This window comes from Hemitrygon akajei, chromosome 2 (assembly GCF_048418815.1).
Source record: "Hemitrygon akajei chromosome 2, sHemAka1.3, whole genome shotgun sequence".
NCBI classification, from domain to species: Eukaryota; Metazoa; Chordata; class Chondrichthyes; order Myliobatiformes; family Dasyatidae; genus Hemitrygon; species Hemitrygon akajei.
The window spans coordinates 144,670,169-144,695,019 of NC_133125.1; the positions used below are offsets into that span (position 1 = coordinate 144,670,169).

At 43.8% G+C, this 24,851-nt stretch overlaps 1 protein-coding gene across 10 annotated transcripts in view; it reads left to right on the forward strand.

Moving 5' to 3' along the window:
• LOC140716400 (rho guanine nucleotide exchange factor 7-like) overlaps positions 1–24,851 on the forward strand; it is a 73,230-nt gene that overhangs the window by 33,225 nt on the left and 15,154 nt on the right. For 5 of the 10 annotated variants that reach the window (XM_073029161.1, XM_073029143.1, XM_073029101.1 and 2 more), the window contains 12 exons: positions 1,624–1,718; positions 3,267–3,362; positions 5,087–5,209; positions 6,458–6,596; positions 6,878–6,937; positions 8,068–8,211; positions 8,951–9,037; positions 11,834–11,912; positions 13,006–13,139; positions 16,310–16,534; positions 16,932–17,025; positions 18,940–19,029. In XM_073029161.1, the coding sequence (XP_072885262.1) occupies positions 1,624–1,718; positions 3,267–3,362; positions 5,087–5,209; positions 6,458–6,596; positions 6,878–6,937; positions 8,068–8,211; positions 8,951–9,037; positions 11,834–11,912; positions 13,006–13,139; positions 16,310–16,534; positions 16,932–17,025; positions 18,940–19,029 (1,366 nt within the window). Of the gene's footprint in view, positions 1–1,623; positions 1,719–3,266; positions 3,363–5,086; positions 5,210–6,457; positions 6,597–6,877; positions 6,938–8,067; positions 8,212–8,950; positions 9,038–11,833; positions 11,913–13,005; positions 13,140–16,309; positions 16,535–16,931; positions 17,026–18,918; positions 19,030–24,851 lie in introns of all 10 variants that reach the window. The other 5 variants (XM_073029152.1, XM_073029117.1, XM_073029094.1 and 2 more) reach the window with 2 other exon arrangements.

Consider the following 24,851-nt stretch of genomic DNA (forward strand, 5'->3'; position numbering starts at 1 on the left):
TACTTCTGTACTAGTCAGATTTGACACATAGCCATCAAAACATACAATGACGTGTTAACAACCAACACAATCTAAGGTGCCACCATAGCATGCCCACAATGTTGGGCCAAACAACAATAGCAAAATAATCCCCTTTCCTCCCTCCCACCCACGCACCTGGGCAGGCCTCCAGTCTCCATGCCTCAGGCATTGCGCTTCAACCTCCGGACTTCCAATTGACCTTGAACTCGAGGCTTGCCGACTCACTGAACCTCGTTCCTCCCACAGGACCCACTGACTCGGGATGGATGTCCTTTGTCACCCATCCATTTCATTGGCCTTCAGGTGCAGTGCGGAGGCTTGGACAACGGATGTCTTTCATCACCTGTCTACTGCCCCTTTGAGTGCAGAGTGGAGGCCTATACTCTGGCCTGACCTCTAGCTCCTCTGTGTCCCTGTCCCTGTAGCCCTAATCTGACCCCTAGCTCACCTCACTCTCACCAAAAGCCTTGCAATGAACTTAAATAACCAACTAAGTCTGAGCTATGACCTCGACAGAAATTGTAGCTCTGTGCTATCTTAGAACAATTACAGCACGGAAACAGGCCAGCTCGGCCCTTCTAGTCTGTGTCGAAAAACTTCTTGACTTCTTGCTGATATGCTTCCTCTGAGACCCAGGTCCATATTGTTTGTTGTTTCACCAACATCTCCTTGTTTGATTACAATTAGATTGAATGGAGATGTAATGATTTTAGCCAAACAAGAAGTTTATGAAAAAGAGACTGGTGTTTCTTTTTTCTCTCCAGGAAATAGAAGGTTGAGGAGTGACCGGGGAGAGCTGTTCAAAATTACCGAAGGGATTCCTCGATTCAGTGTTTCCATTTGTTGGGGAGACACAAATGGAGTCTAAATGTAACATGATAGGGATTAAATCCAGTCAGGAGCACAGGAGAAGCAACTATACGTATATAGAAAGTGTGTAGTTCTTTCCCACAGGGAATGGTTGAGGTGAATAACATTGAAACTAGAGGGGAAATAAGGTAGGTGGATGATGGCCTGTTTCATTGCCCACTCAGTCTTTATGATGTAGATAATAAATGATTAAAAATGTATGTTTTCACTTTCAGTCGCAGTAAAATGTACAGTTGCCAATGGTCACAGGTGTTGGATATCCACAGTGCCAGTGGATTCTGAGTTGGGAGAGTGGGTGAGGGTTGGAGAATGTCCTTGTGTTATTTTTCTCTCCTGAGGAAGCGAGTCAGTGTCCTGGCTGTGTGACCCAAGTTTGGTGATTGATGCTGCAGTTTCCATGGTGTCAAAACTGTGAAACAGTCTGTAGCCTCCACTCCTCACGCCCCTTCCTTCCCTCCCCAGGAAGGGAAATGGCGAGGTCATTCCAGCAAAGATTGTTCTGGGTCTGGAAGAGAAAACAAAATTGCTGGAGAAATCCAGCAGGTCATATCCTGATGTAGGGTCTCGACCCAAAACATTGCCTAACCCTTCTTAACAAAACCTGCCTGGCTCCCTGAGTTCCTCCAGCAGTTAGGCTTTATTTTCTTCAGGTCCCAGCATATATGTTCTTTACTATCTGTGTTCTGTGATTGGTTTTGTGAATTGTCCTGTCTTTTGTCGTTTACTGGGCAGGTGCTGCAGAATATTCTTGACACAGAGTGCGATTATGCAGAGGAACTGATGATGCTTCTGTCAACTTTCCTGCGACCTTTACAAGCCAGCGACAAGTGAGATTAGTTTCTTTGTCTGTCTGTTATATCTTTTAGCCAGCTCTGATGGGCTTTCTTTCCCACCCTGAGCGCTTCGTACAAATAGTGAAGTAAACAACTTTAGGAGAATAAGATGGGAGGGCATTGAACAATGTGTTAGTGAGTATTTCACACATAACTTTTATTTATAATAGGCTTAAGCGTGGGGAACATTGCTTCCTTCTCAGAATAGCCTGCATAAAATTTGAGCTTGAGCCTGGGCCAAACTGGGTAGGGTCGCGAGAGCAGAGGAGGGTGTAAAGGTCACACTGACAAGCTGAGTGAGTGGGCAAGAACATTATGTGGGGGAGAATGTGAAGCAATCCACAAAGCAAAAAAGCAGAGTATTTATTAAACAGTGAAAAAAGGCAAACGTTGATGTTCAAGGGGACTTGGTGTCCTTACATAAGCACTGAAGTCCAACATGCAGGTACATAGGTGATGACGAGGGCAAATGGCACATTGTTCTTTATTATGAGAGAGTTTGATACAGGAATAAAATTGTTGCAGCAATTATGTAGGGCCTTGGTGAGATCACACCAAGAGTATTATATACAATTTGGTCTCTTTAGCTAATAAAGGATAACATTGCCATGGAGGGAGTATTCACTGACTGGTTCCAAAGAGGAGGGATTGAGTCCGTGGACTTTATTCTCTATAGAACAGAAGAAAAAGAAATGATATCATCAAATGTCGTAAAGGGGTTTGACAGACTGATTACAGAGACAATGTTTGCCCAGACTGAAGAGTCTAGGGCAAGGGACCATGCTCAGAATAAGCGATACAACCTTTTAGGATGGAGATAGGGTAATATTTATTCATCCTGAGGGTGTGAGTATTTGAAATATGTGTTTACCTATGTGGAGACTTGGTCATTAAATTGATTTAAAACCAAACTTGATAAGTTCATGGATGTTATGGGAATTAAAGGATACGGGGATAGTGCAGGAAAATACCTTTGAGGTAGGTGATCAGCCATGAAAGGCACAAGAAGTTGAATTGTTTCCTGTTGCTCCCAATTCTCATGAGCCACATAAAAGATTGATGCAGAGGAAGCTCCAGAACATAAAGGCAAGCAGCCAGGAAGAGTGATCAGTGGATTTGGGGAGGGGGATGGTGTTGGTACAGGTAGACAGGGTGTGATCCACTGAAAATTTAGTGTATAATGATAAGAAATTTGAAAATTGTTTTGTAAATCAATATGTAAGGGATGAAGGTGAATGGGACTTGATGCTGGTTTGCATATGTTTATGGTGGGAAGCTGAGAGCAAACAGCAGCAGTGTGTCTGCAGATAATAGTGGAGTGGATGAGAGCTCTTCACCAGTCTGAAGCTGTTGGAATCTAATAAAATTAACTTTAGGGATGGAAACTAGTGGTCTTGAGCTGATCTGTCAGAAATCTGGTGCTGAAAGGTAATTACTGGTGGGCAGCACCATCCCCGTATCCTGAAAATCTATTTAGCATGTAACTAGTTGAGTGTGCGATCATCAAAAATGCTGACCTATTCCCATGTGTTACATCTACAGGCTAAGTGTTGCTGAAGTTACATCCTTGATGGGAAATCTGGAGGACATCTGCTCCTTCCAGCAGAGTCTTGTTCAGTCTTTAGAAGATTGTACCAAGTGAGTAACTGGGAAGGGATGATTTTTAGTTCCAGCTGAAGGTAGCTAATGTCATGCAGGTTGAGCAATCTGGTTTATCTGCCCCTGTCGGCAGGTCGCTGTGACTTTCCTCTTGCTGTTGGTTCTCATTTCCCATCTTCTTTTGGGAATCAGAGATTCACAGAAGGCTTGGCTACTTAAGCACAGTGTTCCAACTGGGACTGAGCGGCCAGATTTGCATTTCACAACCTTCTGACATTCCAAAGCGTTTCTCAACCAATTAATTGCTTTAGAAGCAACATTGTTGTGGCTAATTGATGTTACTATATTGTCAAAAATGTGGTAGCCGCCTGCACAAAGGAGTTTCATAAACGGCCACCTGGTGATACTTTCAATGAGGAGTAAATTGCAGCCAGCATACTGAGCGGAAGACCTTGTTCTTCCAGTAGGCCTCTGGAATTGTTTAACCCATCTGGAAGGACTGTTGGGATCTCTTTAAACAACAAAGAGCACAATACTGCTTTTAGTTCAGCTTCCTCTAATGTTGCCCCCTTTGCTGCAATGTTGCCTCAAGTTGCGCATTTGGCATGCCTTCTCAGTGATGCCTCTCTCCATGCTACTGCCTCAGTGTTTCCTTCCTAGTATCGCATTACTTGATCTTTATGCAGAATCACATGGGATGCACTGTATATTTTGAGTCCTGAACTGAATTTGACACTGAGGAGAATGTAGGGATTGGTGTCAAGGCATGCGTGAGCTGAATTCTTATTTTGTTGCGATGTCTACATTGATGATAGTTCAGAGAATCTCATGGACTGGGAATGCAATACATAAAGTCAGCTGTTCCTTTCTAATTGTGTATTATTCTGACCTGGAAATGTTGCTGTTGTCTCATTGTTGTTGGGTCAAAATACCAAAACTCCTTCACTACTGGGCTGCCGTGGAGCTAAAGAAAGTTTATCACACTTCCCCAGGTGCATTTATGGGTGCTACATTTGATGTGATGCCCACCACCAGGGACTGAATGAAAATCAAACTAAACATGGATTGGCTATCCCTTAAATTTCTGTTAATTGCTTAGTCATATTTACATTATTTATGTGAATAAACATAAGCTCTCACCCACCATTGAGGTGATGTCCTCTATAGGTGATGCCTTCAGAAGGTGCCATCCATCACTAAGTACCCTTACCATCTTCTTGTTAATATCATCGTGGAGCCTGAAGGTCCACAGTCTATGATGCATAAACAGCTCTTCCCCTCTGCAATCAGATAGCATAGAAATAGGAGCAGGAGTAGGCCATCTGGCCCGTTGAGCCTGTTTTGCCATTCAATAAGATCATGACTGATCTGGCCATGGACTCATCTCCACCTACCTGCCATTTCCCCAAGACCTTTAGTTCCCCTATTATGAGCAGTCCATGAACACAACCTTGGTACTCATCTTTTACGCTATTTATATATTTTTGTTACTTGTACTTTTTGTTTTGCACATTTCAGCTGCCCCAAAAGGACAAATTTCATTTCTTCTGAACTTACTTTGTTCCCTAATTTAAGAAACTTGCTGCAACAACCCAGCAGGTCAGGCAGCAGCTGTGGAAAGAGAAGGTGCTAATGTTTCAGGTTAGAACGGCTAAGATGAAAAATGTTCAGCCTGAAGTATTAACTCTGTCAGACTCCATCTTTATTTTTGCTGGAATCAGCAATTTTTGATTTTAATTTCCCTTGTTGTTTTGTGTCTGCAGGTTACCCGAATCCCAGCAAAAAGTTGGTGGCTGCTTTGCAAACTTGATGTCTCAGATGAAAAGTCTGTACCTTGCGTATTGTGCCAACCATCCCTGGGCTGTGAATGTCCTCACAGAGCACAGGTATGTGATTTGGCCTATTGCAGTGAAAGGAATAAAGTCTTCAAAGGAGCAGAAATTCCAGGCACCTGCTGTCAGCACTGAACCTTGCTCAATGGTGTGCCAATGAGTGGGGAACGTTGATGGGTATGTGGGAAGCTGTCTGTGCAGTGGGACTGACTGTTGTGTATGAGAGGATGTGTATATAAACATCTGAGTGAAGGCAATATAAGATAACCAGGTGTGAAGGGCATACATGTCTGTTGGGTGTACTGATGGCGGATGCGTGAAAGGGGGCTGCGTGCCGATGGCGGGAGCGTGAAAGGGGGCTGCGTGCCGATGGCGGGAGCGTGAAAGGGGGCTGCGTGCCGATGGCGGGAGCGTAAAAGGGGGCTGCGTGCCGATGGCGGGAGCGTGAAAGGGGGCTGCGTGCCGATGGCGGGAGCGTAAAAGGGGGCTGCGTGCCGATGGCGGGTGCGTGAAAGGGGGGTGCGTGCCGATGGCGGGTGCGTGAAAGGGGGCTGCGTGCTGATGGCGGGAGCGTGAAAGGGGGCTGCGTGCCGATGGCGGGAGCGTAAAAGGGGGCTGCGTGCCGATGGCGGGTGCGTGAAAGGGGGCTGCGTGCCGATGGCGGGAGCGTGAAAGGGGGCTGCGTGCCGATGGCGGGTGCGTGAAAGGGGGCTGCGTGCCGATGGCGGGAGCGTGAAAGGGGGCTGCGTGTCGATGGCGCGTGCGTGAAAGGGGGCTGCGTGCCGATGGCGGGAGCGTGAAAGGGGGCTGCGTGCCGATGGCGGGTGTGTGAAAGGGCGGATGCGTGAAAGGGGGCTGCGTGCCGATGGCGGGTGCGTGAAAGGGTGGTGCGTGAAAGGGGGCTGCGTGCCGATGGCGGGTGCGTGAAAGGGGGCTGCGTGCCGATGGCGGGTGCGTGAAAGGGGGCTGCGTGCCGATGGCGGGAGCGTGAAAGGGGGCTGCGTGCCGATGGTGGGTGCGTGAAAGGGGGGTGCGTGAAAGGGGGCTGCGTGCTGATGGCGGGTGCGTGAAAGGGGGCTGCGTGCCGATGGCGGGAGCGTGAAAGGGGGCTGCGTGCCGATGGCGGGTGCGTGAAAGGGGGCTGCGTGCCGATGACGGGTGTGTGAAGGGGGGTTGTGTGCTGATGGCGGGTGCGTGCTGGCAGCAAGTATGAGGTAAAAAAAAATCTTTTTGGCTTGAGCTCTGTCTGAGAACATTTAGTGTTGGTGGGGGTCATTTTCTGAGCTGTTTTGTTATCTTCAGTGAGGAACTGGGGGAGTTTATGGAAATGAAAGGAGCAACCAGTCCTGGGATCCTCATGCTTACCACCAGCCTGAGCAAACCTTTCATGAGACTGGACAAATACCCGACTCTGCTGAAGGAACTGGAGCGTCACATGGAGGTAAGTGATTCCTAATTGCTAATGGTGCTTAGTTCTGTAAACATGTTAACTAGATTGGGTGATTTTGAAATTTGTCATCTCCCTGGTTCGTTGATGTGGATGTGCAGGTTGGTCTCTGGCCTTTGATCGGTTTGGCACTTCGAAGGTTGGCTGTTTCACAGTAGACAAGCTCAATTTGCTAAACAAGGACACAGAGTTACGGAATGGGTGAAGTAATTTCTTAAAGGCGTCCTGAGCATGAAATCTAGATGTGTGATGTGTACATTTACCCTTTGCCACAGGAATCCCACCCTGACTGGCCTGACATCCAGCGAGCTATGACTGCATTCAAAAGTCTTTCGGTAAGGTGCAAGTTGCTGCAGCATGTTCGTTGTGAGTGTTTGTGCAGTGAATTGCTATTATTCCGGGTCAGAATCGGATTTAATATTACTAGCATATGTTGTGAAATTGTTGTTTTGCAGCAGCAGTGCAGGGCCATATATTAAAAATATTATAAATTTCAATAAGAAAAATTATATAAAGGAGCAAAAATTGTAAGGCAGTGTACATGGGTTCATTGTCCTTTCAGAAGTCAGATGATGGAGGGAGCAAGCTGTTTCTAAAATGTGTGTGTGTGTCTTTGGGCTCCTATAATCCTTTCTCATAGGAATGAGAAGAAGACTTGGCCTGGGTGGCAGGGGTCCTTAATGATGGATGCAGCCTTTTTGAGGGAACTCCTTTTGAAGATGTTCTCAATGCTGGGGAGGCTAGTGCCCATGATGGAGCTGACTGAATTTACAACCCTCTGCAGCTTTTCCTGATCCTGTGCAGTGGCCCCTCTGTACCAGATGGTGATGCAATCAGTTAGAAACTTTGCTGGAGTCTTTGTTGACATACCAACTCTCCTCAAACTCATAATGAGATATAGCTGCTGTCGTAATTGCTATTCTTTATGTGACTGGATATTTTAGAGTTAGACTTCCACTGATTATATTGGTTTAACTGTTTCTCTTGTTTTATTAAATAATTTCATATAAACCTGGTACTCAGCATCCTGGATCTCTCAATATTTTTTCACTGTGTACACTCTTTATAGCGCAGTGCTCCCTAGGAAACTGGTTGAGCACCTAAATGGCTGATACCCAAGCCCAAAATAGGGGGATTGGGACTCCTCAAGTGTGTGGAGTGAGCTGCTTCTCATCAAGTAGACATTTATTGAACCCAAGCTTAGGGAAGGTCTGCTAGCGAGGAGAAGGAGAGAGCAGATGGGGTGATTCACTGACGGGTGGTTGAGTGTGATTGCTGTGTTCAGGCTGCATATTCTCTGCTTGAGTATGGACCAGATCACTGCCAGTGTGTTCTGAGTGACAGTGACGAAGAGGGAGGTTTCAGAGAGGGGAGTTCTCACTTCAGTTGGATGGAAAATTTCTGTTCTCGGATACTATCAGTCTGTGCATCCAGTGGCTAAAGTTTAATTCTTTTTCTCCAATAGTCTCAGTGTCAAGAAGTCCGGAAGAGAAAGGAATTGGAACTACAGATCCTGACGGAAACAGTCCATGGTTGGGAGGGAGAAGATATCCGATCCCTGGGCAACGTCATTTACATGTCCCAGGTCATGGTACAGAGCGGCAATGAGGTAACTGACCTCCTGGCCACCACAGGGATTGTTGGGCCCGGTCTCTCAGTGTGAGGTTCTCCGCCCCTCTTCCCATCCCTTTCGGGATTGACCCACTTTATCCGGTGAGGAGGAAGCGAATGACATCGTTGATGTCTTTGCTGCTGCATCTCAGCCTACCTGCGGTGGAGTGTTTTGTTCTAATTGAATAGTTCTTGAACTATTGATCCCACATCTTGTCATTGCTGAATAAAATCAGGGAATTTCCTGTTTCCTGAAACAAAGTGAAAAGAGCGATTATCTGAATGTTAATTTATAAACTTCGTTTGCTGCTGGCTGTCGTTGCCTCTGATTGGTGCTTTCATCAGATTCCTGCCAACTATAAAATGAAATTCCTCACACTTCCCTTCCACTTTCCCGCTTGGATTCTGTTTGGGAGCTTGAGACTGTGGGATTGGGAGGTGATATTTTACTTGCTGTAGTCTGAGGATGTGCAGGTTTGGGGAAGTATGATGCTGGGCTGGTTTGAGGAGTTGGGGAAATGAGCTTTCACCAAGCTCACTTCCCTAACTCTAGTGGAAACACTAGAACAAATGTGTTTCCATTGTTCCTACTGGGATCCACCAATTGTAGTCGATATGTCAGAAGTTGTGTTAAAATGCTTGCCCAATAATTTGTCACTCTTATCGGCCACTGTTCTGTGTGGCTGCAGAATAAAGTAGTTGTCAACTAACTACTCCTAACTGATGTTCCTTTTTAGGAGAAATGTGAGAGATATTTTCTCCTGTTTCCACATGTCCTTCTCATGCTCTCTGCCAGTCCCAGGATGAGTGGTTTCATTTATCAGGTGAGGGAATCTCACTTGCTTTATAGTCGGCTATTTGCAAATTCAGCAAAGTCTCTGGTCTGTAAAACTTGTGTAACAAAAAAAAGTCCTCTTCTCCTGCAGGATTAGAATTGATGTCCAAGATCACCATCACCACCTTGCTCTGTTACTGCCTGCTGTATTAGATGCTCCTGGATCAGTAAAAGTCAACTCTGTTGGGAAGCTGGTGTGTGTGATGAAATGCTTGCTGTCTGGCAATAGAAGTTATGCTGATGCTTAGAATAATTGTGCCTGACAATAGACAATAGGTGTAGGAGTAGACCATTCGGCCTTTCTAGCCAGCACCGCCATTCACTGTGATCATGGCTGATCATACACAGTCAGTACCCCCGTTCCTGCCCTCTCCCCATATCCCTTGACCCCGCTATCTATGAGAGCTCTAACTCTCTCTTGAATGCATCCAGAGACTTGGCCTCCACTGCCTTCTGGGGCAGAGCATTCCACATATCCCCCACTCTCTGGGTGAAAAAGTTTTTCCGCATCTCAGTTCTAAATGGCCTACCCCTTATTCTTAAACTGTGGCCTCTAGTTCTGTACTCACCCATCAGCGGGAACATGCTTCCTGCCTCCAGCGTGTCCAATCCCTTAATAATCTTATATGTCTCAATCAGATCCTTTCTCATCCTTCTAAATTCCAGTGTATACAAGCCCAAGCCCAGTCGCTCCAATCTTTCAACATATGACAGTCCCGCCATTCCGGGAATTAACCTTTTGAACCTACGCTGCACTCCCTCAATAGCAAGAATGTCCTTCCTCAAATTTGGAGACCAAAACTGCACACAATACTCCAGGGCCCTGTACAGCTGCAGAAGGACCTCTTTACTCCTATACTCAATTCCTCTTGTTATAAAGGTCAACATGCCATTAGCTTTCTTCACTGCCTGCTGTACCTGCATGCTTGCTTTCATTGACTGATGTACAAGAATACCTAGATCTCGTTGTACTTCCCCTTTTCCTAACTTGACTCCATTTAGATAGTAATCTGCCTTCCTGTTCTTGCCACCAAAGTGGATAACCTCACATTTATCCACATTAAACTGCATCTGCCATACATTTGCCCACTCACCCAACCTGTCCAAGTCACCCTGCATTCTCATAACATCTTCCTGACATTTCACACTGCCACCCAGCTTTGTGTCATCAGCAAATTTGCTAATGTTACTTTTAATCCTTTCATCTAAATCATTAATGTATATTGTAAACAGCTGCCGTCCCAGCACCGAACCTGTGGTCACAGCCTGCCATTCCGAAAGGGACCCGTTAATCGCTACTCTTTGTTTCCTGTCAGCCAGCCAATTTTCAATCCATGTCAGTACTCTGCCCCCAATACCATGTGCCCTAATTTTGCCCACTAATCTCCTATGTGGGACTTTATCAAAAACTTTCTGGAAGTCCAGGTACACTACATCCACTGGCTCTCCCTTGTCCATTTTCATAGTTACATCCTCAAAAAACTCCAGAAGATTAGTCAAGCATGATTTTCCCTTCATAAATCCATGCTGACTCGGACTGATCCTTCTACTGCTATCCAAATGTGTCATAATTTCATCTTTTATAATTGACTCCAGCATCTTTCCCACCACTGACGTCAGGCTAACCGGTCTATAATTCCCTGTTTTCTCTCTCCCTCCTTTCTTGAAAAGTGGGACAACATTAGCCACCTTCCAGTCAGCAGGAACTGTTCCTGAATCTATAGAACATTGGAAAATGATTACCAATGCATCCATGATTTCTAGAGCCACCTCTTTAAGTACCCTGGGATGCAGACCATTACTGAATCCAGTAATATCCAATATTTTTTCTTAATGAAGTGTAACTAACTCACCCAGAGGGTGATAAATGTGAAATCCTCATTATGGTTGGTGAGGCAGCTCCTATGTTTCAAAGACATACAAGTGAGGGTTAGTAAGTTGTGGTCATGCGGTTACTGCCTGAAGTTGGTGATAACTGAAGGTTGCCCCCAGTGCATTCTCAATGTAAGTGATGCATTGAAATGAAGCTAATCTTTACAACTCTCTCCCATGGAGATTTGAGCTGAACATAGCCAAAAAGAATAAGGGATAGGTTGTTAGTACGAGATGCAATCAGATCAGGGAAGTTTGTGTGAAGCAAAATGCCATGGACACTGTAAATGAGGTGTTTCCAAGTTGTAAATGTGAACATTTTGATATAAAATCCAGAAGTTTCATGGTCATTGTCATCTGTATTTCAACCTCATTGTTCTTATTCCCCTGGCTGCAGTCAGTTCCTTTATTCAACCAAGTGTACAGTTTGATTATTCAGTTCTGGCATGTCTGACTTGGCTTGTAATTCTTCTCACTGCATCATAGGCAATCTTTGATAGATGAGGTTATAGGTGAAAAACCAGGCCCAGACCTCTGTAGTAATTAGTATGAACATTTCACCAGTAAGATAACATGCATGTATGAAACTCTGCTTTTTGTTGTAAACAACCATTTAACTGTGCAACTTGTGGCTTAAATGTCCTTAAGTATTTGTACCAAGTCAACAAGGTGACACACCTCATTTGAATATATGAATGCCTTTCTGACAATATCCACGGAGAATGATGGGATACCTTGCTGTAAGGATGATATGTCTGTATGTTGATATTAACTCCACTTATTGCAGGTTATTACTATTAGTTTGTAGTTGTGATTAAATACTTCAGAATAACAAGCTAATTAATCATATGTGAGATGCTGTTTAATGTTTGTGAGGTATAATATCAATTTATCTGCTTTACTTGGTTATTAGGGGAAATTACCATTAACAGGATTAACTGTCACAAAGTTAGAGGACGGTGATGAGCACAAGAACAGCTTTGAAATTACTGGTGAGTTAATTTTGCTCAGAATGTTTTGTTCTACTCTTGCCTTCCTTTGCAGACACAGCTAGGATTTGGTGTGCAAGTTTTGGAATCGGTGTTGTGATGAGCAATGGCCTGGGAGCAGTGGTCCATGGGACCAACTTTGCTGTGTCCCAGTGAGACCAGTCCCTGAGAAACCAGCTGGATGAACAAGTTCTTACTTTAACACACTCTTGCTTTAAGTGCATTCTTGTCATTTTAAATTGCAAATAAAAGTTGCATTTGTATTTCAGTAGTTGTTTGGCAAAAATATTGTGACTCGCAGGAATAGTTTTGAGCTAGTTCAGTAATTGTTACCTGATCACTGGGAAAGGACAATGGATTTGAGCTTGCCTTGGATTGGCCACTTGAGACCACATGATCTTGGGCTAATTGAATTGATTGGTAGAAGAAATTTGCAGATATTTTATGACAAACGGAGAGAAGCGTTAAGCATGTCATCAAAAATACAAGTTGGCGTGGATGCAAAGAAGAATAAGGTTTTTAATGAATACTTAGCAGCCATCTTCCCAAAAGAGACATATTGATGTTATGGTTAAGGAAGAAGTGTGTGAAATACTGGATGGTTAAAAAACACAATAGAGATGAAGTATGAAAGTATTTATCAACATTTGAAAATGGATAAATTGCCAGGGCAGGACAGAATAACATGGTGGAAAACGTGACTCATTTCTTTAGTATATCATTCCTGGGATGCAGCAAACCCAAGGGTTATTGCCCACTTCTAATTACTGATGAAGGTGGCGGTGAGAAGCTGCAGTCTGTTTATTATGGAAGGTTCTCCCACAGTGAAGGACTTCCAGGAGCTTCACTCAGTGCATTTCCAAGACAGAAGTGTGAGGGGGGTCTTTGAGGTGCGGGTGTCTATGTGTCTGCTAGAGTGGAATGCATGTTGAGCACTTTATTTGAGTCTTACCAGGCTTGTCATTAGCAAACCAGCTGACATTGAACCAAGCTGTATGTGTAATCTTAACTTCTGGAATGTCAGGTTTTTAATTGCTTTGCAAGAGATTGTGACAACCTTTTTGACCTGTGTACCTCTTTGTTTCTCTGTGGTTAGGAAGTATGATTGAACGGATTTTGGTGTCGTGCTCGAACCACCAGGATATGCAGGAGTGGGCAGACCATCTGCAGAAGCAAACAAAGGTCCCAAGTGTGGGAGTTGTGAGACAGCAGTCTATGCCATGTCACACAGTAAGTGAAAGGAGTGGTGGGGTTAGTACCTTTATAATACTGTGCTCCGAACCGCTTTGAGCAGCAGCACCAATGGCTGGAAGAATCTCGGCCGGGTGTGCTTTCAACAAGATTTGTAAGGGGAATTCCCTCATCACCAGCCGTAACTTGGGAATTTCTTCTTGTGGGCTACCATGGGTGTGAGGGTTCTAAAACTTGTAACAAGGTTTGGACAATTACCAACAAAAACTGGGTAGATTCTACAAGAGACCAATTTCCAATGCCATGCTTGTGCCTAGACCCTGAGATGCCAGTGATTTCTGATGTACCCTATTATATGGTTGTTCTCTTAGAAGCTCTCACGAGGAAGGTGGGAAAGCCTACTCCTAACAGTTGTTCAAATCTGAGGTGGATAGATTTGTGGATATTAGATGAATTAAGTGAAATGGGGACAGAGCAAGAAATATTCTGGGTCCAGAAAAGCCCAGACCTGATTTTGTTGAATAGCCAAACAGACTTGATGGGCAGGATGGCATACTCCCGATCCTGCTGCCTATGTATTGTGTGTTTCCTTGTCTCATGGCCACTTCCCAAATTCAGTATTTTATGCTTCTCTCAGTTGAATTTGCTCAGTTTGCTGCAATATCTTCCTGTGGTCAGAATCAAAGGATATACTTTGTATCGAAATACAGGCAGGAAGGCATAGGTGGTGGTCTGGCTGTGTTGGTAAGAGATAGAATTACACCTTTAGAAAGAGGTGACATGGGGTCAGAATGTTGAATCTGTGAGTTGAGATAAGAAACTGTCAGTGTAAAAAAAAATTATGGGAATCATACACCTCCAAATAGTAGCCAGGTTGTGGGGTTGCAAAGGGAACTGGAAAGGCCATGTAGTAAGGGTAATGACACAATTGTAATGGGGGACTTCAATATGCAAGGCGATTGGGAAAATCAGGTTGGTATCAGATCACAAGATAGGGAATTGTTGAATGCCTATGAGATGGCTTTTTAGAGCAGCTTGTCCTTGAGCCTACTCAGGGAAAGGCTATCTTAGATTGAGTGTTGTGTAATAACCTAGATCTTATTAGGTAAGGAGGAATTTTTTTAGCCAGAGAGTAGTGAATCTGTGGAATGCTCTGCCACAGACTGCAGTGGAGGCCAGTTCCACGGGTACATTTAAGCCAGAAGTTGATAGTTCCCTGATTGGTCAGGGCATCGAAGGATGTGGTGAGAAGGCAGGTGCATGGGGTTGAGTGGGACCCTGGATGAGCCATGATGAAATGGTGGAGCAGACTCGATGACCTGAGTGGCCTCGGATCCCGTGAGCTTTCTGTGTTTGTGTGTGTGTGTTTTATGAACAGTATGCCTTTTAAGGACCTGGTGAACAACCTGGTTAGGGTCTGTTTGGACTCCATCGATCTACTGCCCTCTTGACTCTCCTTGTTATCTCTCAAACATAACTGACTTAGTTGCCAGTATTATACAGTGTAGTTATCTCTGCAATGCCGTGCCTTTCTCAACAAACATTTATTCAGCCCCTCACAGCTGACTGCCTGTCAACTGATTTATTTACAATTACATGGTTTATACCTTTTGTCTTTTGAAGCCGTGCTGTAACGTTAGCAGTACTCTGCTCCTCTGGAACCACTCTGAAAAGTGATGGGAGGAGTATCTACATTTGTCCAGTCCTGGTGATTTATCTACTTCCAAATGCTGCTAAATCCCTTGATATTTGTCTGTTACGTTTATCAATCCAATATTTCACTTCCTCCTTTAACCACAATGTCAATACCATCCATCTCTTTTGTGAAGGCAGTTGCAAGGTATTCATTAAAAATCTTACCCATTTCTGTTGCCTGTGCACCAGGTTGCCTTTTGAGTCTCTGATATACTCAACACTTGGTTATCTTCTTGCTCCGTATGTAATTTTAAAATGTCTATTTTTATCTGCCAGTATTTTTCATGCCTTCTCTGAACTTTATAAATTTTCTTTTACCCCTCCACTTGCTTCATTTTCTGTATAGAGTCAAAGAGCACTACACTACAGAAACAGGCTGTTTGACCCATCTAGTCAGTGCTGAACTCTTATTCTTCCTAGTCCCATTGACCTGCATCAGGAGCATAGCCCTTTATACCTCTCCTATCTATGTACCAATCCAAATGTCTCACATGTTGAAATTGAACCTGTATCCCCCACTTCTGTTGGCAGCTCATTCCACACTCTTACCACCCTGAGTGAAGAAGTTCGCCCTCATCTTCTCCGAAACATTTCACTTTTCACCCTTAGTCCATGACATCTAGTTGTCGTCTTGCCCAACCTCAGTGAGAAAAAGTCTGCTTGCATTTGCCCTATCTATACCCCTTATAATTTTGTATACTTCTGTCAAATCTCCCCTCATTCTCCTTCACTCAGAGAATAAAGTCCTAACCTGTTCATCGTTTCCTTTTCTCGGGTCTTTGGCAATGTCCTGCTAACATCATTGTAATTTTTTTCTGTACTCTTTCAACTTTATTGATATCTTTCCTGTAGGTAATTGACCAGAACTGCACATCCAGTCAGAGAGGCACTCTCTGCTTTCTCCCACAAAGTAAATGTCTAATCCAATTTACTACTACCTCATCCTGAATGCTGAGCGACTGAACCTTCTTGACCAACCTCCAGTATGGACCTTGTCAAAAGCTTTGCAAAAGTCCATGTAGACTACACCTACTGCCTTTTCTTCAACAATTTCCTGGTATCTTTCTTGAAAAACTCGAGATTGGTTGGACCCAACCTACCACACACAAAGCCCTGTTGACTATCCTTAATCAGTCTCTGTCTATCCAATACTTATGTCGTCTTCACTTATTTTTTGCCTTTCCTTTTTCTCTATGCACCCAGTTATTCAGGCATCTGAACTTGGCAAACCCATATATCCCCCTCTGTCTTCCTCAAACTGTTTGGATATTGTGGAACAGTATTTTGTAGGCAGAAAGCCATTCCTGCTAGTGTCACAGTCCTACCTTTCACTGCTCCATTGCCTCAGTCTCAGAGCTCAGTCCCTCAGGGCATTTGTTTGTTGGTTGTGTGAGACATTGGATATTCATGAAGATCCTGTACTATCAGGGGGATGAGTGGTTTTAGAATCATGTTAGTAAAAGCTAACTTCTTCCAATTGAATAACTAACGTACTTATTGTGTTCCATACTCAGCTTCCATTGCACCCTGTGACGCCACTCAACAAGCATTCTGATGGGTATCCGATCTCCGTGACTCCACCCTACCATACCCTTCCTCATCCATCCTTGCATGGGACATCCCACAGCACGCTGAGCTGGGGACCTCTGGAACCCCCCAAGATGCCAAAGCCGTGGACTTTGAGCTGCCTCCGGCCAGCAGCCCCATTGAAACCTTCTGCCGCTCTTTGTTACAAGGAGGTTGGTCTTTACTTTGGCAGCATTCTGATATGATTCTTGAATTTGGTGCATGTGTTCAGTTGTCTGATGTGGTTTGTGTTAGGCTCTGGAGAATACAGAGTTGTTGTATCTAACTGAGGCTGTTGCATTTTCCTTTGGCCCTACACCCAGCCCCCAGCCTGAGGTACACAATATCCTGACTTACCCAAGTACTATGATACTTGTCCCATTGTGTAAAAGCCTCTGACACTTTCTTTGATGTGGAGCATACTTGCAGATGTTTCTACTGTCTTTGCCTCCTCAGTGCCCCTGGACTTTGCACTAATTATATCAATCTGGCTTACTAGGGCAGCTCATTCACCTCAGGTGTAGAGGCAGTGCAATGGCTGATGGCATATCTTGTGTTGTTTTTGTGCAGGACCTCAGCAGGAGCCCTAAAACCATGAAGAAGCTGCTTCCCAAACGGAAACCAGAGAGAAAACCCTCTGATGAGGAGTTTGCACTGAGGAAAAGTACGTTGACTGTCTCTGCCATATTCTTTACTTTTCTCACTTGATTGTATCACCTTCATTCTCCTGGTTTGGATTATATTTACGTTGCCCCTGGCCAGCTCGAGGTGAGCAGTTGGTCAAAGCCTGGAAGGTTTTAGTTCTCTAAAGCAAAAAGAGCTGGATCACATGATGTCTACTTTAACTTTGCAAGCAACATAGTTTAACACGACATTACTCAATGCCTAGTGTGTTCAGTTACTAAAACTAATGACTTGAGAAACAGAGTTTGTTTTCTAATCAGAAAAGAGCATTGGGTGTGACCTTTTGTCCATAGCAACCCCTCCATGCCTTAGAACTCTGTTCAACAAGAAATTGTGTAGAGAAGGAGGTGTTCAACATTTACTGAGTCAGTATGCTGAGGAGGGAGTCTCCATGGCTTCAGCTGCTCGCCTGTGGGGTCAGTGTCAATGATTTCTGAATATGATCTGTAGGGAGGAAACCTCCTGGTGTGTTTTGACCTGATTGAACTATTGTCAGATGATGGGGACAACAGAGGCAAGGGAAGTTGAGGTAGGATATGGGTAAAGGGACAGAAATGCTAGCTCACTAGAAGGAGGAATAACAACCTGTTTCTTTGTCACATTCCTCCAACAGTGGGTTGATGGTTCAGAACTGGATGTGGTTAGGGTTCTACAGGTCTTTGCAATATTGGTTGGGAATTAGATCTTGTTTAATTTGGGGGTAGAGAGAGCATTCCAAAAGTCTGTGCTTCACATAAGGGAGGCAGGCTTCGCTGAATCAGTATTGTTCTTGGTCAACGCTGGCACACAGATTTTCGTTAAGCTGTAACCAATATGTTTCAGTAGATACATAGCTCCATCGGGTAGATGGAGCTCGTCAGCCTGGGAAGGAAGGTAGTCCATCTAAGAGAGGGAAAACTCTGATTTCAAATCTCCGCCGCCTTGCGGCCATACCCACTTATGGGAAAGGCTTCGGGAGTAAACCCTGAGGACAACTCCAGAGCTGGAGTCCCTGAGGCAGTCCAACGTTACTTTCAACCTCGCTGTGGCAACTCTTGCGACGTCACTGGTGCCAAGCTGTATCGCCCCTTGCCCTTCCCTTGGACAACATCGGTGGCGTGGAGAGGGGAGACTTGCTGCATGGGCAACTGCCGGTCTTCCATACAACCTTGCCCAGGCCTGCGCCCTGGAGAGGCTGAAGCAAGACTTTCCAGGTGCAGATCCATGGTCTCGCGAGACTAATGGATACCATCCAATTTAATGTCAGAAATGTATACAGTTCTTTTTCTTTGTAAACATCCATGAAACAGAGGAGTGCCTCAAAGAATGAATGACAGCTAAATGTTATAAACCCAAAGACCACCCCCCCAGCTCCCCCTCCCATGCACAAGCAGCAGCAAATCAGTGGCCCCCTCCCCTACCAGCAAAAAAAGCATCGGTGCCCCCCTGAGCACTCAAGCATGCAGCTGAGCATCAATAAAGACACAGACTTGCAGTGCCCCGAAGACGACTCATTCACCTGGTAATTCGAAGTACCACAGGCTCTCTCTCTCTCCTTAATGGGAAAAAGTGGTGTCCCCATTTCACCATCTCCATTAAGCTTGGTAGCTAGTTTAGCTGCGGGTGACACTGTGAAACTTCTGATAAGACAATTTGTGCCATCGGCAGCTTCAGTGTCAACAAAATGGATTGAGTAGAAAGAAGTAATCAGCCTCTAGCATGATATTGTAGCCCAATGTGCCTTGTACTAGGATCACAGTCAGCAAGCTGCTCAAAGCTCAGTCTAGCCAGCAAATCTATTATTTGGGATTTTGAATCTGTAGTTATTTGGAAGCCCAGAAAACATTAGTATCATCAATCCAATGTTTGTGTTTTGTGACTTGTCTTCTACCAGGGTTTTATCTTTATTACCCAGGCACAGCAGCTCTTGAAGAAGATGCACAAATATTGAAAGTTATTGAAGCTTACTGCACTAGTGCCAAAACCCGTCAGACTCTGAACTCAAGTAAGTGATGACCTTTTATTTCAATACATACCTTAATTTCAAGCCAGTTAAGATTTGGAATCAATTGAGCTGCATTTTTAGGCATTCAGCATCTTTATAATTTTTATCAGTGTCTAAAATCTGTTCCAAAGCAAAACAGGGAAAGAATCTATAAATGGTAATGTACTGAGCAGGGCAGGCAGCATCTGGAGTGCTTAACATTTCATCTCATCATTGCTGCCTGCCTATTGGATGTTTGCAGCTTTATATTTGTGAGGTGTTGTAGAATTTTCAAAGTACTGTGTTAGTAATTTTTTTTGTATATAGAAGCAAAAGCAAATGTGGATTAAGTACTTCTTTAACATAATTTCTATGGAGGAAATGGTATCTTTCATTGTTACTATACAGTTTGTATAGTTACTGTCAGATACAAAGTCAGAATGGATATTAGAGGAATTATTATGCATTATATTTTGAAGCCAAATGGTCATGTTTCCATCTTACTGTGAATGCTGGTACTATTGTCCAGAAGGAGCGGCCCATGTTTCACAGCATTAAGTTTAAAGAATTAATTTTGAAATTCAGTAAGAGACTAGTGTGATGTTTCAGCAAAGATTGCACAGAGGTCCTTGCCTTATGAATCTTGGTGTTAACTTACTAAATCATTATAATGCCTCTCCCAAGTATCTGAAGTCTGTTTCAGTCTAAGATTGAAGTTGGACTCCAGTTAATGAATAATGTCCATTGCTGTGGTCGGTCATTTATAAATCAAAGTCACAGGTCCTTTAATAACTGAATAGTTAAAGGATGGCCTTTAACTTGTAATTGTAGTACTGTAATATTGTGATAGGTGGTAAAATAATCCGGCAATATGAGGAGCCTTTAAGACCTTTGAGCACATCCATTCATTTGGCTGGATTCTGACTTTTTGCTTTGACTTAATCCAATCCAGCCCCTCACCCAATGAATGTCCACAGAACTTCTGTAAACTATACTGCCTCGCAGAATCTACTGCTTCTTTGGGCAGAGTTCCACATTTTACTGTACTTGTGAAGGACTGCCATGTGACACCACGATCAACTGGGCTGGGCATTAAATATTAGTGATGAAAGGTCAATCGAAGAGAAACTTTTTTTTTTGATTCTGTTTATTATCTTACATTGAGGCCAAGATCCATGGTGTGTTGTCTGTGAGTACTTTTGTTTAAATACATGGGCTGTTTAATTGCATTCCAGGCAGGTAGAGTAATATGGAGTTGGCAAGATGAACATATTTGCACACATAGCAGTGATTCAAGAAGGCAGCTCATTACCACCTTTAAGGATAGTTAAGTATAGGCAATAACATTTCCTGGCTGGTGATAACACAAAAGACTATATGACAGAGGAGCAGAATTAGGCTATTCAGTCCATTAAGTCTGTTCAGCCGTTCTATCATGGCTGATTTATTACTCCTCTCAACTCCATTCTCCTGCTTTGATGCCCTTCTTGAAATATCTTTTAAAAAGTTCCCCATGCCCCTTTACTGAAGGAATACTGGAAAACACTCAGTGCATCAGGACCATCTGTCAAGGGAGGAAGAGAGTTGATGCGGCAGACAGATGACCTTTTGTTTTCTCAGTAGGTATTGCAAATATCTGCTTGATACCATTTTCAGTCATTCCAACCCATAGAGTACAATGTCCAATTACCAGCAGTGTACAGATTTGCTAGTGCAGTGTTTGCCACCATGCTTCCTGTGTTAAGTGCACACACTAATTTAAGTCTTCGGCCTAATTTATCCTATTTAACTTACCAATTTCTCATCTACATGATTTCTTTGGAAATTTCTGATGTATTTGTGAAGTGTTGCTTGTGGTCAGAAAGCAAATAAAAATCTTCATGTGTTGGTTATGTGAGCAAAAAGAAGAAAACATTGAGAATATTCGTTAGGCACACAAGAGTCTGTGACAAGCGAAATAAGAGTCAACAGTTCAGGTCTGTGTTCTTCCATCAGAGAAAAGTTTAAAAATAAAACTTCCTTGGGGAGGTTGATGAAAAGAAAGGAAACATCTTAAATAGGGTGGAGCTGCAGAGAGATTGAATGATCAAGAGGTGGTTGTATTGGCTGAGGTCAGTAAACCTTAATATTCTCAACTGATCTTTCTGGGCGGAGATGTAAAAGGAGATGAAGATAAAATACTGCAGATGCTTACAATCTGAAATAAGAATGGTACCGGAAATACTGAGTCAAGCAGTGTCTATGTAGAGGAAGCAGAATTAATGTGTGAAGTTGGACACTGCTGGAATCTAGAGCAACAAACAACCTGCGGAGAGACAGTGGGGAGAGATGAATTGTCAATGTTTGGGCTGGAACACAGGCCCTTGTCCTCAGCTCAGTGTGGAGGCTGGTAGCAGAGATAAAATTGTTGAGTTCCACATTGGTGTAGTCATTGGAGAATGAGTTGGGGAGTAGTACCAGAAAAGATTTTGAACAGGAATTGATAGACATAACTGGGGCCCATACAGGTTCTGGATGCTACACCTTTAATTCATAGGATGTGAAAGGAATCGAGAAACTGTTCAGAGTCAGAACAAGTTCTGCTAAGCTGATGAGAGTGTTGGTGAGGGGAATTGGTTGGATCTTTGTTGCAGAAAGATATGGGGACCTTAGTGATGAGATGTGTATAGACACTGGACATCTGTAATAAAGATGGGGCAAGGCTCCCTCTGTATCTTCCACCCCACCAGATGCTGTTCAACCTGTTGAGTTCCTCCAGCAGTTTGTAACATGTCAAGTCAATGACTTTGATCAGAACTGATCAAAATTGGAAGGGCTGGTTATCTGAACTTGTTTGAATGCATTACTGAGTTGTGAGGACTGAAATGTGCCGTCAGAGAAAGGGTGTTGGTCCTCAAGCTTATGTTGGGTTTCATTGTAACAACGTAAAATCCAGAAAACAGATCAGAGTAACAGTGGGTAGAGGATTAACGTAATGGACAGCCAGAGTTTAGGATTACACCTGTGGATTGATGTTACTTTTGCAAACTTAAACCCAAATACAGATTGAGTGATTGCTTTACCAAACATCTTTAATTAGTCCACAAGGGCAGAACATCATTTCCAATTCTGAATTCCCTGTTTGAGCTTGCACATTCTTCCAATGAAGGTCAATGTAGGTGTATCGTCTATCCACTGTGACTTTGAATTCAACCAATTTTAGTTAATCAGTCTTTGTAGCAGACTTGGTTGATTCTAGTGTTTGGTCAGCAACTCTGTTTCCCTCTCCAGACCTGCTGCCTGACCTGTTGAGATTTACCAGCATTCTCTGAAGTTGTTTCAGATTTCCAGAAACTCTCTCAGTTCCATTGTCATTTGCAACACTGTTTTCATTTGTCTCCCTCTACACCAGCTACAGACCACTATGGTTAACAAGCCTCTTCCCTTTCAGCTGACCACACACCCCTCATGCTATTCAGTTTCTTGGTCTCTGCCCTCATACTCGGCCTTCTCTGTATCTCTCCATCGGTACAGCATAGTGTTCCTACTTCACAGTTCTCCTGTAAAGTCATCGGTGTGGAGCATCAATTCTGCTTTCTCCTGCTGGAGATGCTGAAGGATCTGCTGAGTATTTCTATACTGGTTAAAGAGTGATCAACCCCGGAGTGTTTTCATGAAGAGATTGAGGTGTTTTTATAGAGATTTTCAATTTGGTGACTAAAGGAAAAGAGTAGGTAGATTGTGGTTAGAGTTCAGGATATTTTTATGTATAGTTGTGAAAATGTGAGCAGAGTTGGTAAATGACATGAGACAACAATAGATTTGAAGAAGTTTAGGCAAAGGGGAACATGGGAAGAAGTAGTTCAAGTAGAGTTAGTAAACACAAAGTACACTGCAGATGCTGTGGTCAAATCAACACGTACAAAAGCTGGATGAACTCAGCAGGTTGGACAGCATCCTTTGAAAAGGATGCTTTTCAACAGATGCTGCCCAACCTGTTGAGTTCATCCAGTTTTTGTACGTATCAAATAGTTAGCTTGTTCCTCATAGGATAAAAACCAGTGTGAAGTGGTTGGGGCACTATGGGAAGTTTCTGTGGTGCATTTTCTAATTAAGGTTGACTGGTTGTGGAGGTCACGGGAAACCTGTAGGAAGACTTTAACAGCATTCAGGCTTGGGTTGACAGTGGCAATGAACTTTTTAACTGCACAAATTTTGTACAGTGACTCCTATCAAGAGCCATTAACTGTTTTTAACACGAGATTCTATGGATGCTGGAAATCTTAAGGAACATGCATAATGCTGGAGGAACTCGTGGCCAGGCAGCATCAATAGAGGGGAATATGCAGTCGACTGGAAAAGCTATGGCCCTTTGTTAGGACTCGAAAGGAAGGGGGCAGAAGCCAAGACAAGAAGGTGGGCGGAAGGGAAGGAATACAAGGTTGCAGGTGATAGACTAGGTGATGGGGAAAGTGAGTGGGCAGGGGAGATGGAGTGAAGAAGTGAGGAGATAGGTGCAAGTGGTAAAAGGCTGAAGAAGGAGTGATCTAATAGGAGACGAGAATGGACCATAGGAGGAAGGGAACCAGATGATGGGCAAGTGAGGAGAAGAGCTGGGAGGGTAACTGAATGGGGAATGTAATAAAGAGTGGGTTGGGGGAGGAGAAATTAATATTTATGCCATCAGGTTTGAGGTTACCTTGTTAACTATCTTCCTTCGTCCCTGGATATTACCAGTGGTGAGTTCCCCTGCACCAACCTCACTATTCTGGGCAGGTCACCATGACCAGAAACTTGAGCAACTACATATGTAGCATGGCCACAAAATGAAGGATACAAGTTAGGAATCCTGTGGAGAGGGACTAACCACCTAACTCCCTATATTCTTGCTCCTCCCAGCGGGGGCAAGACAGGAGTGTGGTGAAATGCTCTCTACTTCCCTCAGTGAGTATGACCAGTATCACCCAAGAAGCTTGATGTCCAGAATACAGCTTACTCGATAGGCACTCTGCACACTTACTTAACAGCATCTCGCAATCCTGTATGCTGTTCCAACCGCAAGAAAGAGGGCAGTGGGACACACAAGGACCCAACTACCTGAGCTTCCCTTATAATTCACATACCACTCTGACTGAGAAATATAGGTACATGCCACTCTTTTGTCGGATTTGATCTAAATCATGATGTCCCTTCCCAATAATGCTGTGGGAGTGCAATCAATGGTTCAAGTGTCAGCTCCCTGTTACCTTCTCAATGTCCACTCTGCCGATGTTACTCACATCCTACCAATGAGTCATTCAAATTCTGGTCTTCAATTGGTCCATGCTGTGGGCCCCCAGATGCTCTTGCCCCTTTAACTGCACTTGCTCAGTAAACCTGAGGCTACCTGCTATATCTCATGCTGGTTCCCGTCACTCCTATCATGTCACTTTGAGTGAAATTAACTTTTCAAAGTCAATGGGAAAGTGAAATCCTTAATTATGCAGGTTATCAATGTGATGCCTGTTGAGGAACATAAGTTAATGTTTAATGTCAGCTTTGCTTTTTGTAAACTCTGCTTACTATTAACAGTGTTGTATTTATTGATGTCCCCTTTAATACTCATTTCCCATCAGCTTCACAAACCACTGACCTACGAACCTAGAGTGGTTGTTTCAGTCCATGGACCTGATGCACAGCATCAACTTTCTTCTATTTCCTTGACATTTCTTAGACTTGTGCTGGACCTCTGTGTTTGTGTACTGTGTGAGCTAACGTGGGAATCGTATGGAGAATGTTTGGTCTGTAAGGAAAACATTAGCTGGCTCCAAGTTCCCACCATGAATCAGGGCTGTGGGGGACTGCGCTGAGCTGCTGGTTCTGTT